At 41.1% G+C, this 18518-nt stretch overlaps 1 protein-coding gene across 1 annotated transcript in view; it reads left to right on the top strand.

Annotated features, from left to right (window-relative positions):
* crhr1 (corticotropin releasing hormone receptor 1) overlaps nt 1-18084 on the top strand; it is a 123726-nt gene extending 105642 nt beyond the window's left edge. The window contains exons 8-14 of the mRNA XM_066641933.1: nt 6308-6461; nt 6829-6889; nt 8383-8455; nt 8546-8631; nt 10898-11033; nt 11816-11857; nt 17232-18084. Coding sequence (XP_066498030.1) covers nt 6308-6461; nt 6829-6889; nt 8383-8455; nt 8546-8631; nt 10898-11033; nt 11816-11857; nt 17232-17372 — 693 coding nt within the window. The 3' untranslated portion in view covers nt 17373-18084. The remainder of the gene's footprint in view (nt 1-6307; nt 6462-6828; nt 6890-8382; nt 8456-8545; nt 8632-10897; nt 11034-11815; nt 11858-17231) is intronic.
* The last annotated feature ends 434 nt before the right edge of the window (nt 18085-18518 follow it).

Here is an 18518-nt window from a genome sequence, read left to right as displayed (position 1 = left end):
CACAAAGTTGAGCATTGTTTCAAATATGAATACTTTACTTGATTCCGCTCACTACAGATTTCTGTATGTGATATTTTAAAAATTCCCTTTCCAAATTATAATCAGGATTAGTGAATAAGGTACATTATATTTTGTAACTTATCCAAAATATCCGTTATATTTTGTAACTAATCCAAATAATTGAATTCAGGTGTTCCAACCCCTTCCCTGGCCACATATTCTTAAAATCAGGCACCTAAGAATGCAGATTGCTTCTACAAACATTTGTGAAAGATTGGTATAATCTCAGGATCTCAGTGAATTCCAGGGTGGTACCATGATAGGATGAATCCTGTGCAACAAGTCCAGTCATGAAACTTCTACGCTACTAAATATTTCACAGTTAATTCTCAGTGGTATTTTAACGAAGTGGAAGCAATTGGGAACGACAGCAACTCAGCCACAAAGTGGTAGGCCAAATAAAATGACGGAGCAGGTTCAGTGGATGCTGAGGTGCATAGTGCCCAGAGGTCACCAACTTTCTGTCGATTCAGTTCATTCTGTCGATTCATTTTGTTTCTTACCTCTTGTTTACCTTGTTAGGCTTCCTTATCCCCGAAAGGATTGGTTTTAATTTTTCATTGTTAACTGGAGATGTATACTTTACAAAACACAAACCCTGAACCGACTTGGCCTTAAATGTCTGGACATGTCTGTCTTTCCTTGTCTTAGCAAAGATAGAAGCCCCTAACTGAAGCTCAAGTGGTTGTACGAAGGGCTGACTGTAGGCTATTGGTGTATAGTGTGTTTATGATTCCAGATTTGGCACTTGTTTGTCTCACTGCATTGTCCAAGTTTGGTGGAGCGGGATTATTGGACTATTTCATGCTCCCAGCTTTGTGGGAACAGTTTGGGGAAGGCCTCTTCCTGTTCCAACATGACTGTGCACCAGTGCACAAAGCAAGGTCCATAAAGACATAGATGACAGTCTGGTGTAGAAGAACTTGACTGGTCTGCACCCCAACCCAACAGTAAACTTTTGGGATGAATTAGAGCGGAGAAGTCAGGCCTTCTTGTCCAACATCAGTGTCTGACCTCACAAATGAGCTTCTGGAAAAATGGTCAAAAATTCCCATATGCACACTCCTAAACCTTGTGGAAAACCTTTCTAGAAGAGTTGAAGCTGTTATTGCTGCAAAGGGTGTGCCAACATCATATTAAACCTTATGGATTAAGAATGGTATGTCTGTCAAGTTCATATGAGTGCAACTGCAGACAAGCGAATACTTTTGGCAATAAAGTGTATGTGTATACTGTCAGCAAAGCATGTCAACTGAATAAGTTGTGATTTTTTTTAAACACCTTTAAGTGTCCCATGCACATTCTATATAGGCTTTCCAAGAACTCTGCAGAACGCAACAACTGAAAGGCAGTGAAAAACAAGATAAAAACAATTAACATCACTGAAATATTTTCCTGCTGTGCCTTTCTAAAAACTAAAGCAATATACATTTGGTGATCAGCTTTTCTGCAGGAAAAACCACAAGATAGAAGGATGATTAGAGTAGAAATGGCATCCATTTTGCTAGAGTTTCAAAATTCATGTTTAGACAAATTTTATGTTCTGAACAGAATCCTCAACAGCAAAAACATCTGGAGTGCCTTTTTATTATATTTCTAGAAGGCTGCTTTGTAAAAGGCATTCTTCTGTGGACTGTGACAGAGGTCAGTAAACTCCATGCAAATCCATTTCAAAATGGCTTCTAGAATTAAACTGCTACAGAAAACTATTGGTTGTTTCTGTATTCCCCAGAGACTGTTAGAAGCAGGTAACGGTAACTATTTATCTGTACATAAAGCAATTTCAGTTACTCTTAAATATTATAATGATGCTTCGGCTAATTAAATGTAAGGGATGTACGGAGAGCATAGAACTACAAGGCAAAAAGTCTTTAGACAGCTCTGTTCATTTTTCCCCATAGGCTAAACTTTCTTTAGTTCTTAGGAGTTTAGTCATGAGTCAGTCAACAAGTTCAAGTCACAGACTCATCTCATCTCTGACAGTTTAATGCTTTGATTGTGATGAAGGCTTACTGGTTCCATGCTACAGTGAGTAGAATAACACAGTGAAAATTATTTTGCCTCCAGTCCAAAGACTCTTGACTCTTGACCAAAATATGCTTTTTTCATTCAGTCCAGAACAGTTTTGAAAGCTGTTTTACAGAATAAGATTGTCTGCTTCCAGTTTGCAGTAAGAGTAGATAATTAAAGGGGATGTCTACAATTGTGGGGAAATGCAGTTTTTTTTTTTACATTCAGAGGCTCAGCGTCTTTTAGGGTGGAACAGAATGCAAATTTCACATTTTTGTCTGTCACTCAGGGTTGCTTCTTTACCTCATTTATGACTCTCCGTTGTGTTCTTGGGGACATTTTGACTGGATGCCCACTTTTGGCAAAGTAGCCACTTTTCCCAATAGCCTCCATTTGTGGATTGTTTGCCTTACTGTAGACTGGTGAATTTCTAAAGTCTTTGAAATCACTGTGTAACCCTTTTCAGCTCCATGCAAATAAACAACTATTGATCATAGATCCTCTGAATCCTCTGATCTTCGGACAACATACGCTCAACCTCCTCCTCTATGGCTGCCCAGCGGGCCTCGGGGACATGGTAAGGCCGCTGTCGAACTGTCACCCCCACAGGGGTTCGGATATCGTGTTGAACAACCTGGGTCCGCCCTGGGGTGGCAGAGAATACGTCCCGGAACCGCTCCACCAACTCTACAAGCTCCTGGCGTTGGGCGGGGCTGAGGTCGTCGCCCCACTGAATCTCCGCCCGAGCTGAACTCTCAGTGGAGGCAAACCCAGAGACCTGAGGGATCGGCTCCACCCACTTTTTAAGCAGGTTCACATGATAAACCTGCTGGGTTTTTCTCCGACCAGGCTGGTTAAGGCGATAATTCACGGGGCCGACTCTTTCAAGGATGGTGTAGGGTCCCTGCCAAGTAGCCAGGAACTTGCAGGTGATCGTGGGGACCAAAACCAGGACACGGTCCCCCACCTGGAACTCTCTGGGCTGGGCAGGGTGGTTGTAGATGCGCTGTTGGGCCCGCTGGGCTTCCTCCATATGCTCCTGTACGATCGGAGCTACCGCATCCACCCGCTGTTGCATCTCCTGCACATATTCAATGATGGAACGGTGCGGAGACGGCTGCTGCTCCCACGCTTCCCTCACCACATCGAGAAGTCCTCTGGGCCTACGAGAGTACAATAACTCAAAGGGGGAAAAGCCTGTCGAAGCCTGGGGGACCTCTCGGACTGCAAAGAGAACATAGGGCACCAACAGGTCCCAGCCCCATCCGTCTTGAGCAACCACTTTTTTTAGCATCCGCTTCAGAGTTTGATTGAATCGTTCCACTAACCCGTCTGTCTGGGGGTGGTAGACCGAGGTGGGGAGGTGTTTTATCCTCAGGAGCTTACAGAGGTCCGCCACCAGCCGGGATACGAAGGGGGTGCCCTGGTCAGTAATAATGTCTTTGGGGATCCCCACTCGGGAGCATAGCAGGAACAATTCCTGGGCAATCGCCTTGGAGGTGGCCTTCCGGAGGGGGACAGCCTCCGGATACCTAGTGGCATAGTCTACCATCACTAGGATGTACTCATGTCCCCGGCCAGACTTCGGCAATGGCCCGACAATGTCCATCTCGATCCGCTCAAAAGGAACTCCGATGATGGGGAGCGGGATGAGAGGTGCTGGCGGTGGTTTCTTGGGTGAAGTTAGTTGGCACCTCGCACAACGCTGGCAGTAGTTCTTGACTTCTGCCTGGATGGAGGGCCAGTAGAAACGGGGCAGGATATGGGCCAAGGTATTTTGCCAGGCTAGATGTCCTCCCAGCGGGTGGTGGTGAGCCAGGTGCATAACCGCATCAATGCGGGACCTGGGGAGGACGAGAGCTTCCTGGGGCCCCTCTGGGAGTTGGCGTACTCGGTAGAGGAGATTTTTATGGACAGCGAAATGTGGGTCAGGAAGAGGACCTGGAACGTGGGGAACCCCATCCAGAACCGCAACGTTCTCCCAGGCCCGCTTCAACCGATCATCCTCCCTCTGCTCTCGGGCGAACCCTCCCTCCGCTTGTATCTGCTGACAAAGAGAGTATCTTCTGCGCTATCCCCCTGGGGCCGGGCCAACAAAGCCGACCGGGGCCTGGACCGGCACTTGCGATGGTGACGTTGTTGCCGAGAGGGGAACTGGTTGTGGCCTTGGGCGAACCCAGGAAAATCCCGTCCCACAAGCAAAGGGACAGGGAGATCGGGAACATGGCCCACGGTGAGGGGCCATTGACGTCCTTGCTCCCCCAACAGGACGCGGGCAGTGGGGAACTGCCGCACCTCCCCATGCACGCAGGTGACGGGTAGGGTTTCGAGGGAGGCCTGGAGCCAGGGAAATTCAGCCGGGCGGAGGAGGGTGACGGTACTTCCCGAGTCCATGAACGCCCGGACGGGCCGGCCATCTACATGCAGCAGGCGGTGGGAGCCGTCCTTCTGAAAATTCCCATGCACACCACACCCAGCAAGCCAGGTCTTCGCCGGCCGGGGAAGAGGGCCTAACTCAGGCTCTGTAGGCATCGGCTCCTCGTGCGGATTTGGAGGAGTGGGAAGGCGCGAGGGCAGAGGCCCTCGAGCCCCTTCTACTTCCCTCGGTGGAGTCCGTCATAGGAAGAAACGATCGTGGCGCGCTGGAGAAGCTGCTTCCGGCCTATCAGCCCGCATGAGCCCGAGCATGCGCTCGGCTGCCTCAGTGGCCTCCACCATGGCCCGGGTATTTATTGAATCCCGCATGGCAACCGCCCTACGCAGGTCCTTTGGTAAGGTCCTCAGGAACCGCTCCATGGCTACATGCTCTGCCACCTCTTCTGAGCTCCGGACCTCAGGACGTAGCCAGCGGCGGGTGGTCCGTAGTAGCTGCAACATCTGTTGCCGGGGGGTCTGGCCAGGCTGATAGGTCCACCGGTGGTATTCCATAGCAGCGGCCGCCGGGCGACCGCAGATGCCCGCATTCTCCACCACTGGGACGCTCTAAACGGTGGCGAGGGACCACAGGAGAACATAAGTCAGTTCAGCACTCAGCCATTACTTTTAATGCTCAAAACATAAAGAGTTAACAACGGAAATCTCAGGCGTTCAAAAAGAACCACGTGCAACGAGCGCCGACGCCAGTGAATACGCCAGGGCTTCTCCTTCTCTAGGACAGCGGGGCGGCGTCCAGGGCGGCGGCCGGCTGCACGTCCGCTCCAGATCAGTCTGCTCCAGAGAAGAGAAAACAGAAAAACAACAGGGGGGAAGAGGAAGAAAGACGGGAGCGAAATGATTTGGCGGATCAGCAAAAGTCAATCTCTCGTGTCGACCAGTAGTTACCCCCTTTCTCTCTCCCCCCCTCGGAGATCCCTCAGCGGTCTTTTATGTCGTCGCTTCCGCCCTGGGAAGTAAGAGGAGCTGGGCCCCGTAACTGCCAGGCGCGGGTGGTTTCTCACCCCGCCCTGAGGGGCTGATGGCTGGCGTGGCATGGAGCTGCTGGATTGATGAGACGGCCCCCGGCCACAATATATATATATATATAGCAGGTAGTGTGGGTTCGATTCCCGCTCCGGGTGACTGACTGTGAGGAGTTGGTGTGTTCTCCCCGTGTCCGTGTGGGTTTCCTCCGGGTGCTCCGGTTTCCTCCCACAGTCCAAAAACACACGTTGGTAGGTGGATTGGCGACTCAAAAGTGTCTGTAGGTGTGAGTGTGTTAGTGAATGTGTGTGTGTGTCTATGTTGCACTGTGAAGGACTGGCGCCCCCTTCAGGGTGTATTCCCGCCTTGCGCCCAATGATTCCAGGTAGGCTCTGGACCCATCGTGACCCTGAACTGGATAAGCGGTTACAGATAATGAATGCATGAGATATATATATATATATATATATATATATATATATATATATATATATATATATATACATATATATACATATATATATATACATATATATACATATATATATATATATATATATATATATATATATATATATATATATATATATATTATTGCACAGGTATTTGTCCACCCTTCCACTGCAAAACACATAAATAAACACTAGGGTCTGAAAGGATGTGTAGCTTTTAAGAGGCCATTGATGAAAGTCTGTTTTTTTTCCCTTTAGTTATACGTATATGGGTTCTTACAGTGCTAACCTTGCTGTGTGGAAATGTAATGCCTCTTAGAAAATCTGTTAAAAAAAAATATATATATATATATAAAAAAGCCTCCATTCATGTGATTCTTTAACAGATCTGGTGCAGATTGGTCACTGCCGCATATAATTACTTCCATGTAACCAACTTTTTCTGGATGTTTGGTGAGGGCTGCTATCTACACACAGCCATCGTGCTGACCTACTCCACTGATAAGCTAAGGAAGTGGATGTTCATCTGCATTGGCTGGTGTGAGTGTTGCAACTGACCTATGTTGCATACTTAACATGAAGTATATATACATGTATTGTATAGTAAAATATACATACAGTTTACAGTTTTCTTTTTTAATTATGCAAAATATTTTCTATCTATATCATGAATCTAAATTTAATACAAATAAAGTAATCACTGTGAACTAAATATAGGACACCTGGTAATTACTAAACATATTTTAATTAATGTTGTGTAACTAGAAGCTTTATATAGTTTAACAGAACACAGCTACATCCTTCCCAGTCTCTGGTATGGTATTTCCATTATATGAATGGCATTGTTTATTGTTAAACACCAAATAATGACAAGGACGGGCATTTAGTTCTGCCTTTCTATTCTCAGGTATTCCATTTCCCATTATTGTGGCATGGGCCATTGGTAAGCTGTACTACGACAATGAAAAGTAAGTACCTTTCATGCTTGATTTCTCTTTGTCTCTCTCCAAATGCAAACACACACCCACAAACACACACACACAAACTGCGTTAACAATAAAAGTCCAATTATCCCGCAAGCTATTAGCAGTTTATCTATAATTACACTCAGCTCCTGATCCCCAGGGAAACACATTACAGATTAGTGTCATTCTGAAATCTTGTCAACATTGCTGTGCTTGAGGTCATACCTGATGTACTAGTTCTAATAATCTTGGGTTAGCATTCAAATATGTGTCCATACCTACTTTTAACCTACTTTCCGTTTGTAATATTGGTAAAAAAAATACAAGATTCACAATGTTTTGTGGGGGCTGTTTCTGGTTGTCAAGAAAGAACAGTAGCTTAGTAATTAGGAACAGACAAATCCAAATTATGAAAATCTTTTTGCAACATATAAACAAATATGGCACTGATTTAAAAAGACCATATGCTCTTATATGATGGAGATAATAACACCACAGCAAAGGGGAAGACAGACATCACACTCAACACAAACACCGAAATGTATTATTTTTATGTAATGTTAGACAGAACTGAGGGAGCTGAAAATCTCTCGTAAAAGAAATGCAGCTTCCGTTAAGTTAGGGCTGGAAAGAGGCTCAGCCAGACCATGCTAAAGAGGCACACAGATTAATTTCCCCACACAGTCCCCATCAGCAAAACTCTGTTAGCACTTAAAGCTCATCTCTAATTCAAGCTGACAGTCAGCATGCGAGGCCCTTCAAAGTTTTTCTTTCCCAGACTCTTGACTGCCAGGCAATCGTTTCATCCATTCCACACTGGGGACCCCATTCACATTCTCTCTCTCTTTCATGCATGCACCACAGTCCAGTATGCACACAGTTGAGTCCAGTTGTTCTTGTTAATAGATGAACCTGGGAATATTCCAAGAGAGAAAACAGGGAAGACCAACACTACTACACAAACATCATCTGTTCATTATCTATCCATCTAACTCTCTCTCTCTCTCTCTCTCTCTCTCTCTCTCTCTCTCTCTCTCTCTCTCTCTTTGTGAGTGAGTGAGAGAGAGGAGGGGGGAGGGAGAGAGGGAGTGGTATAGAGAGAAAGGGAGCGGGACAGTGAGGGAGAGAGGGCTTAATTATGCAGCCCGCTGAACAGAAACTGTAGGATTAAGGAATGCAGCCGTATCTCTGCCCAAGGGAAAGCTTCCTTGCCATGTTCCTTCTTTGTTCTTTAAAAGTGCTTGTTTTTACTTCCAAGTTTTTGCTTTCATATTTCAATTCAATTCCAATACTTTTTAAAGTCATATTTTTAGTAATATGTAATAAGTAATCATTGTCTGTTACAAACTTGGTCCAGTTTAGTCCCGACCCGTCCTCTATAAGTCTGTTTCTAGCTTGCAGCCTGCATCCACAGTGCCCAGAGAAATGGAGCAAGCATTTAACCCAATCTAACTGAATGCAGATAGAGATTTTTCTTCTGTTATGTGTAAGTGCAGGTGCTGGTTTGGGAAGCGAGCTGGTGTATATACTGACTACATCTACCAAGGCCCCATGATACTCGTCCTTCTGGTAAGCCAGAACCCATTATTCATTCATTCATTGTCTGTAATCGCTTATTAACCACTTATTGACTCATTTACCTGTGTTCACTTTCTAAAGATCAACTTCATATTCCTTTTCAACATTGTGAGAATACTGATGACAAAGCTGAGGGCCTCCACCACTTCAGAGACCATTCAATACAGGTGAGCCATTCAGCACAGATGAGCCACACAGAGGAGAGTGGGGTCACTTCTTGACTCTGCGGTACTGTATATAAATATAAATGAAACAGAAGTAAATAGAAATTAATACTGCAGGTTTATGAAAGCCACACACCAACACAGCTGATAGTGTGCCCATTTAACAAAAATAAATAAAGTGTACAGAGGCAGGGGTTGGGGGGTAGTGTGTGTATCTGTCTGTTATTTTGTCACTCTACCCAGCAGTTATTACTAATGTTGGACAAGCACATTGCATAGCCCATGGCAAAAGTATATTGTGTAGTGTTTCCGCATTCATCTCAGTGCTAGTGTTGGACAGTCATTGTGTCACTGAGCTAAATATCACAGGTCATCTCTAAATATAGGCTTCTTTAAAACATCTAAAATCTCCCTTTACTACCCATCCATGTCAATATGAAGAAAAACAAAGTATATACACCACACTCATGTCTCTCTAACTGCAAACATAGACAGAAAATTTTGGAAAGACTGTGAGGAAGCATATCACTTTGGCCTGAGCATCATTTTGCTGTATGAAAGCCATCTACACATTGTTAATCAGGTTTGAAGTATGCACAGGGAGCATTTGATTGAGGAAACTTAATTAAAACAATAGCAAAGAGAAACTAGGCAAACCTAGTTTTGCCAGACCGCCATTAGTCATATAGCCATTGTCACAGAGGTGTTTCTGACATTTCAAAAACAGGAACGCCCCAAAATAAATACCCTTGTCATTGGAATGTCTGGAAATTCTCCATTACAAGGACACACACACACACAAAATAAGACAAATTCAGCAGTCCCCCTCTCACTGTGACATATAATACGTGTATAATGTTGCAGAGTTCCGAGCCGTCCTACTGAGCCTGTGGACAGCAGAGAAATGTAACTAACACAGAGCCAAACATAGCCCCAGAACACACACAAATTGAGTGTGTTCCTGTCTTATTTCCTATTATTCAGACACGGTTCACACAGAAGAACCTACTATTCTTTGGTCCCAGCTGCAAACAAATTTTTCTGGCTTGCAAACCAGTTTATGTCAGTGGAAACGGGCCAAACGGTTCCAATTTTAGTTCATAAACTAACAACAGCCAGTGTATTAGCAGCACTCTGTGTTCTCTCTGTGAAATATGGCTGAACTAACAGTTCCTACTCACGAATGCGTGTTTCAACATTAGGAGTCAGTCAGTCAATCAGTTAGTAAGTGAAAAAATGTAGGCTAAATCCAGTAAAAACAAAGGTGATATATATGTGCTGATACTGTATTGAGAACTGATTGTACAAATAAATGATAGAATTGACTGTATTCAAATGGCTTTTTCTTATTGTCTTGAAAGAGTAATATTTTGACATTTTCTGGTGTTTCACAGGCCACATTACAGTTACAGTTACAAAATAAGCAATCCTAAAACAATATGAAATGTATTATCAAAGAAATAGCTAACGTCCCTTAACTTGTAGGTTATAATTATCACACTGATGTAAAGATATGGTTGCACTGAAGGACACTGGTCCTGTGGAAAATAAAGAAATCAAGTAATTTAATTCTGTGGTTATATTTGAGTGAACATTAAACATTCTGATTTGTCACAGCCTGTGAATAGAAGAGACTGCAATAATTTGATCAAACAACCAATATAGCAATCTATCAGTAAAGGAATGTCCTTGTTCATATTTAAAGATAAGTGAAAAAATACATGCAAGAACATATTTGAATATTATGTTTTTCCACATTGAAGTTTATGTTAGCTCTTCCCTTAAATAATCTGATTATGTGCCCAAGACAATTGCTCAGTAGTTTATAAGAGCAAACATCAACTGAATTCTATGTTATGTGCCATGTAATTAAAAAGCATTTTACTGTCCATTTAATAATTGATCACAGCTAATAACATTTCCTGGTGGATGTACTGTGTTCTGATTAATATTAATAATATTGTGTTTCATAATAGCATGCCAGCACTAACACAGTGTCTAATAGCTTTATAAGATATCAACCAAACTACCATGAGATAAAATACACAAATGTTAAATAAATACCCAGGAGGACAGTCTTTTGTGGCTTATTGCTTGTTCATAGAAAGTTCAAGTTCATTACAGTGTGACAAGGTAGAAAGAATCACATGACCCAATTAAATCTGCTGAAATGTACATTTTAAATGTATAAACTGAATGGAGGTTGAAATACTGAGCCTAGTGAGAAACTGCACTGAACTAAAATTGTTACTTTAATTGCCTCCTACAGAAAAGCAGTGAAGGCCACTCTGGTTTTGCTTCCACTGCTGGGCATCACCTATATGCTGTTTTTTGTGAATCCTGGAGAGGATGAGATCTCTCAGATTGTGTTCATCTATTTTAATTCTTTCCTTGAGTCTTTTCAGGTAAGAACATTCTGATACTTGATAATAGCCCTCAGCTTTATGAGCATGCTTAAGCAAGCAGGGCCAGAGTTTTTCACACAAAAAATGAGACAAAGGACTATTTTTCTAGACAAAAAATAAGTCTGAACAGAAGTTGACGTCTTTACTGTTAGCATAATTCAGTCACTAATTTAATTAGAGTCCATAAAAGCAGATCAAAAGGTTGATTTTCACGATAGCAAATCAATTCCAGTAGTGAGAGACTCATTGTGTTCACCCTTGTGAAAGTCAGAACGAAGTGAACTGATTGTAGTTGGTCTTTTGCCATCCTGGGAACTCACGCAGTCTTGAAGCTGGCTTGGCAGCACACTTTGTTGGACCGTGAAAGTGATTAATTTATCACTTGCTTCCTGCAATTAGAAACACATAGCATCACGACTACACTAATGTTTGCTTAAGTATTAAATAAATTATTTGTTTCAAATTCAAACTTAAATATTAAATTCAGATTAATACAATTAAATATTTTAATAAGAAGAGCACAAATGTTGGAAAATTAAAGCAAGCTGACTGCTATCTCTCTGTTGAAAAATGTTCACCTGCATAGTGAAGTTTTGTTCACCATTCTGAGTAATAATGTTATCTGAAAACAGTGTACAGTGTAGAAAGAAAGAAAGATATTTTGCCATTTATACAAACAGTTTTCCAGGGTATGTTTTAGATCAATTAAACCATATGTCACATGGAATGTTTGCTGGTTCATTGTACACTAAATACATTCTTTTCTTGATCTTTCTCTCCAGGGCTTTTTTGTGTCTGTGTTTTATTGCTTCCTGAACAGTGAAGTAAGTAACTATGTCTCTTTTCCTCTCTCACTCTGCCCTTTCCTTCTCAAACAGGGCTCACTCAACTCACAAACAACAGAAATGTATCCTAGCCATGTACCCCAGGGAGGACAGTGTTAAAAAAGCACTCCAAGTCAAAAACCCTGAAGTGTGGTGAAAGCAAGCCCCAGTAATTTGGCCAGTGCCAGATTCCCTCTGCCTGACCTGGCCTCGCAATCAATAGGGTCATGCTAAATCCCCAAGTCCAACAGCAGTCAGAGGTAGTCAGTGAGTCAATAATGTTAACAACTGGGCTATAAACCATGAGTTATAAACCATGCATCTCAAAGGCTAAACCTAGTTTATATTAAATGGTTCTATACTTTGGGGATTGTCTTGGTCTCCCCATGGTTTAGGAAGAAACCTAGATTTCAAATACCATACAGAGAGGATCACTATTTTCATCTCTGATTGGTTCACATTGTTTTGCATGTGATCTACTCAATTTCACAAAGCAAAGATGGAATGATGATATGCATTTGATGCAAGGTCACCACTAACAGGAGAAAGACATAGTTCTACAAGTTTAACATACACTTTATCCCCAATCTCACACAGGGAAATCAAACAAGATAACACTTTCCCACAAGCAACAAAGAGCAGTGAATTCTGAAATACAAGTCACCTTCAGATACTCTGCCAACTGCAATATGATAGTATAACTAAAGGACGACATTGAGTCGAGCCAACAGTGATCCAAGGGTGTAGATTGTGTGGAATAAAAGCATAAAAAATAAAGAGAGCATGTATATTCAGTTAACTCTAACCCTAACAGTGAATGTTGAAGCACAGCTGTGTATCTTAAAGTAGGACCATAATATAGAAAAAAAAAAGAACATTAAATCGATTACAGTTAGAGTAGTGTACATCTAGACAACAGCGTCTATTGTGGGATTTTCCAAATGTGTTCACATGAATTGAACTGTACACACTCTTTCACTGTGGATTCGAAAATTGATGAAATATTGCCTGATACCAGAGGTTCAGCAAATTATTTTCTACAATGCAGAATTTTGCTGTAAGTATTAACCATTATGCAGCTTCCACAATAGTTAAAAATACATGGGGAAAGTACATATTTAACTGTGCATGCAAACTGAAAGCAACATGGCAACCAGAATTCATTCATTTTCAGTGAAAGTCAGTGACGCTGGGCGATGTTGAGCGACACGAAGTGAGCGGATTCTTTATGCAAATGATCAGTGACATGCGGATTCACATTCCCTCACGTGTTCAACTCCACTCTTTGGGAGTTGGTTCCTACTGAAGATTTGTTCCTTTCTCAAAACGTTCCATACTGCGTCTGGACTTTAAACTTTAAAGTTCAAGCATACAGTATGTTTTGTTGTTTATTACATCTAAAAGTGTAAATAATATTTGCTTTGAATGTTTAAGTTGAGCTACTTTTTTGATAATTTACATTATGCCCAAATTACCGTTGACATTTGAGTCAAAAATAATATTCAGTTATTGTTAAATAAACAAAATAAACATTGGTATAGGTTTGTAATTTCAGGGGATTTTAATTATAAAATGAGGTTCTGACAAAAGATAAAAAGTATAGTCAAGGTTGTGATCATTTTGTGAATTACTAGAGCCTATGCTCTTAAACTGATTGCTGTACTTGGGGGGCGCTGCCTGCTCGCATGTTCCTGGCCACCAGCGACACATCGCCTGCTGCACAGGTGACGCTGAGCCATTTTATTGCATTCGGTATGCACGCACAGTAACAGACGAGGTACAAATACTGGGTGTCCTTCTATGCCAAAGTGTTCCATTTGTGATTTTGCACTTAATTTATACCTAGTTCTGCATACTATTGAGGAGCATTAATAAAATCAAAGCCCAGATTCTGTATCATGCAGATTTCTTGAATCATAACAAAATATTACTTGTTTCCAACAACAAATGGGGCTAGAAGTTACATTGATCAAATGCTAAATCAAAGACATTTTTAACCATCACAAATGCATGAATGTATCTATTCATTGTAACAGACATATTTAATCTGAGCCATTATAGCATTGCTAGTTAGCAGCCCAGTATGAAAACCTGTTGAATGACATGTCAGCGAATCTTTCTTCTTACCATAATTGATGACAAATCATAATAAATCATGTAGCATAGCAATGGGGCTTGGTCATTTACTCAGTTTTACTCCAAATATGACTACATCATGACTGTTTGTTTTGGTGTCATAACAGTAAAAAGTTGGCAGCAGAAAGACTATTGTGTTAGCAAGACACTGTGGGGAGGAATGCCTACATCTAAAGTGTTTGCAAGCTTGACAGCAAGGCAATGGCAAGAATTTCAAGTGGTGCTCCTGTATTTGAGTGGCAGGAGAAATTTCTCTGTGGATTGTTTCAAAGACAGTGCCTCCTAGGAGGAGCATTGAGCGAGATGGAGACAAAGGCGGGATAATGTTTATCATGACATCCTTCACATTGATCTCCTGAGACGGAGTCCTTTAAAATGGCTGGAGCACTACTTGTTAACTGGCAGCTCATTGATTAAATAGACCACTCTCGCTGTGCCAGTGTCTAGAGCACACAGTGATATTGCTTTTAAAGCACATTGGAATGCAATTGTGCAAACTCAGTTTAAAAACAAATATATCTAAAATGTTTAACAACAAACCCCTATATTGCAAGGATTATGTAGTTTCTGTGCTCTTTACTAAATGTCTAAGACATCCTGCTTAAAATGCTGGTCATTCTGAACGTATCATACATCACACTGGGCTATAGGAGATGAAATGCTAATAAACTGACTCCTCCAATGAGATTAGCTCAGAGCAAAAGCTGGCCTTTTTTTCCGCTTATCTAGGACCAGTCCCCTGGTGCAAATCATAATGCTAAACCTTCTAAGAAAAAAAACCCAACTGTTCACAATCCAGAGGAAAAGGGCATGATCTACTAAAAGATTTAAATCATGTCCATCTACCTGCCTGTGTATCTGTCAACCATCTCTTCACCATAGAGAACAGGCTTTACAGATAGGTGTATTCTCCATTTATGACCTCAATAGCTGAGGACATGTTTAAAGGTCACATGGAAATTGAGCTGACATTTTGCTTCACTTCCCTATAGGAAACTAAGTCTATTAAAAAAAACCTGTATGTAAATTAGTACTAGTACATATTTTGCCCTTGAGACTTTTAATTATTTATGTGGGTATATGAAATATAAATATATATAGAATTTGTCTTGTACATATTAAAAGAGCAGTGTGTTAACAGTTGCCTAGCAGACTGCAGACTGCAACCAACAGAACACCCCTCCTTTTGTAAATGTTTACAAGCTAGAAATAATACTGCAACGCCATGTCAGCAAATATATTGATAGATGTTTGTGCTAGACTCAGGAATTAAAGTCTAGATTTGTTTATACATATAATACATATCATGACTGAAATGTAATATATTTACAGAGTGCTACCCAAACAATCAGAGGAATTTATTGTAAGGAATAAAAAACTATCACTGTCAGATTTATTGTTTGGCTTTTTATCATACTCTGGTGTATGATGCTGTACTTTTACAGCAAAGTTTAATTTATGTTTTATACACAGAAACAAAGTAAAAAAAATAAATATATATATATATAAGGGGAAGTAAGATGCAGAGTCCACATGGCTGCCTGAAGAATATTCAATTATTTGTCGTCTCACAATCTGAGTATGAACACCCAGTTAGTAATAATAAATCCAGAGCTTTGTTTTGGCCGGTCCATTGCTCAGAGAACACCAGCACTTGTTTGATGTGCAAATGTTGTTCTTTGATGTATATGTATGTTTTTGACAGATCCAAGTCCTTTCAGACCCATGGGGTTAAGCTGTTTTCTGATAGTGGAAGGATAAACAAGCACCTGTGTGCTTTTTCAAGAAAGATTTCATCTCTCAAGGATCAAAGCTTTAAGTAATGTTTACCTGATAGTGGCAGTGCATTCTATAAATGTTTCAAAATCTGTTTTGTTCAACTTCAGTAAAATATTTGTATAGCATTTACAGGGAGATGAAACAAGCAGAAATAAGTGTTTCTTTGATATATCATGGCCTTTTCCTCTGAAAATATTTTAAAATCTGGCTGGATTCAGATATGAATAATGTTTAAAACAGCCCAATTTGATTAAATAAACTAAATGTAAAAATTATGTCTTAGATGATTTTTTCAAACAACTGAACACATTCATTCACATAAAAGAAAAAAAATACTAAGGGCACTTTGCAAAATGTTCTACATATGCATAAACAAGCAAAGGATAGTGCTTTCTTTTTATTACAAGAGGCATGTGTTTTTATGAAAGTCATTTTTTGCCTTTTCTGGGAATTCAAAATACCTAGACTATGCAAGTTTAAACCCACTCAAAACCCTGAAACACCAAGACTTTACTAGCTCTGAGACCTTGAGGTTCCTGCATGTTGCTCTCAACTTGAGGGAGTCTGCTTTATTCTCCTGGCTTTGTTTATTAGATCCCAAGCCCAAAGGAGAGAATGCTCAGTGTTATCTTTTAAAAAAAACAGCCAGTAATAGACTAAATGGTTTTAACACTTTCTTTTTCAAAATTTACAAATATAAGAAAGCCTCTGACAAGGTTAATTGTTTACAGAGTCTGGTGTTTGACAGAAAATGGAGAACATTTTCACAGTCTGTAACAGAAAAAGCACCCCAAGTTCTCCTTTTAAAAGCTGCCAGTTTCAAAACTTGACCAAGCCTGGCACTTTCTCTCATTTATTTGATTTAATTGGCTTCTGACAAAGTTAAATTGTCTCAGATTCTTGAGAATATATGTCTTTATTAAAAATGGTACACTTTGTAATTCCCTGTCCACAGAAATATGTGAGACATTGCTTTAAAAAAAAAGCTTTCAGAATTCCGTAACTACTCTCCAGTCTCAGGTTGTTTGAACAGAACTCAGTTTCCATTTCCAGCTGTTCATATTTACTGTAGTCTCAGTGTACGTGATAATCCCAGCTGAAAGGAGCTGCATCAATGAACACTGATGACTCAAGGTGTTCAAGCAAATAATGCAAAAAGCAAATGTTAATCAAATTGAATTATTGTTCTACTTTAGCATGTTAAGCTGTAGCCATAAAACTGGTTTGTAACTCACTCCCAGTTTAGTGGGTGTGAAGCATTTTAAAAAATTGGCCTGGATCAGTGATATTCTGGGTCCTCTTAGTACCACAAGGTGCATCATAACCAAAGGAAGCAATATCAAGACAATGACTGTGTTTTATCCCAATCATGCTTCCACTTAAAACAAAATGTTCCTGCTTATCTCGCTGTATTTCTGTACTGAAGTTGCTGACAGCATATTTATCTTCATCTCCCCAGGTACGGTCAGCAGTCCGGAAGCGCTGGCACCGCTGGCAGGACAAACACTCAATTCGAGCACGAGTGGCCCGGGCCATGTCCATTCCGACCTCTCCCACCCGAGTCAGCTTCCACAGCATCAAGCAGTCATCTGCCGTTTGATCTCAAGTGACCAACAAACATTTACTTTTACAGCACACCCGCAACCCTCTAATCCATGCAAACTACAGCTAGCGCGCCACTCCTTCAAACAAACCCAGGGAACAGCTGCGGTCCAAACAGGGTATGAGGCCTTTAACTGAACAAAGCCTCCAACCAGGGTGCCGGTATATGCATAGTTAAAGGCTCCCCTGGGAGAATGGAGATGTGAGGACGCGAAAGTGGGGCAGAGCCACTCTCTGAACATGCGAGAGAATTGGACTAAATCACACTGCAGAGTAAAGAACAGAGATACCTGGCCCCAAACACCATTGTGGAGTCTGTCAGGTAAAACTGATCCAAGTTTAATTTTATTTCATTTAATTGGTTGTCGCTTTGTGTTTGATGTTTTTTTTTTCTCAGTTTGGGGACTTTTGCTGCTGGCTCAGCTTTGCTGGCAGACCTGTCGGATGAGGATAATGAAGCATGGGAGCTTCAAGGAGAAATATGTCACATTTCTGCAGGTTTCAAATCAAATTATTTGACCAAACATGGACAGGTACTTTCCCCACAGACCGCTCCTGTGGGTATCAATGGCAGACCGTTTTTGATCTCCATGTGGAATATATCTGCTGTTATTGGAGCACTTCAGTGGTATGAAGTGGTCATCTGACTATGTCCTATGGCTAGATGGGCCTTGTTTAAAATATGAAACTATTACAGGTTTCACAAACAACTCTGCTTTATCATGTTGATCGATTTTACATTTATAGGCCAACATCTTTCATTAAAACAAATGATTAGCCAGTTAATCACCAGACAGATTTGGTATGAAATTGTGTTACGCCCATGAACATGCAATCAGTCCATTAACACTTTATGGTTCGCATCACATCTCCTGGACATTGTGTTTTATCTTCAATCTAAGCATAACGCAGAATAACCCACAAAGTTAAGCTTATCAAGATTCAAGGCAATCTCAGAGTTGACATATCATACCTTAACTTTCAAAAGCAGGGAGTACATATCCCATTAGAGCACAAATCAGAGGAAGTGGACATCTGTGTTTTTTGTTTTTTTATTTCTTTCCAACTGTGAAATATATGTTTTTCTTATTTCAAAACAATCTCTACCATTCTCTTTTTATCCAGGCCAATCCTGGGAATTCTC

Source organism: Hoplias malabaricus, chromosome 13 (genome assembly GCF_029633855.1).
Source record: "Hoplias malabaricus isolate fHopMal1 chromosome 13, fHopMal1.hap1, whole genome shotgun sequence".
Classification (NCBI taxonomy): Eukaryota; Metazoa; Chordata; class Actinopteri; order Characiformes; family Erythrinidae; genus Hoplias; species Hoplias malabaricus.
Note: the sequence above shows the minus strand (reverse complement) of the source record. Positions and strands in the feature narration are given on the sequence as shown.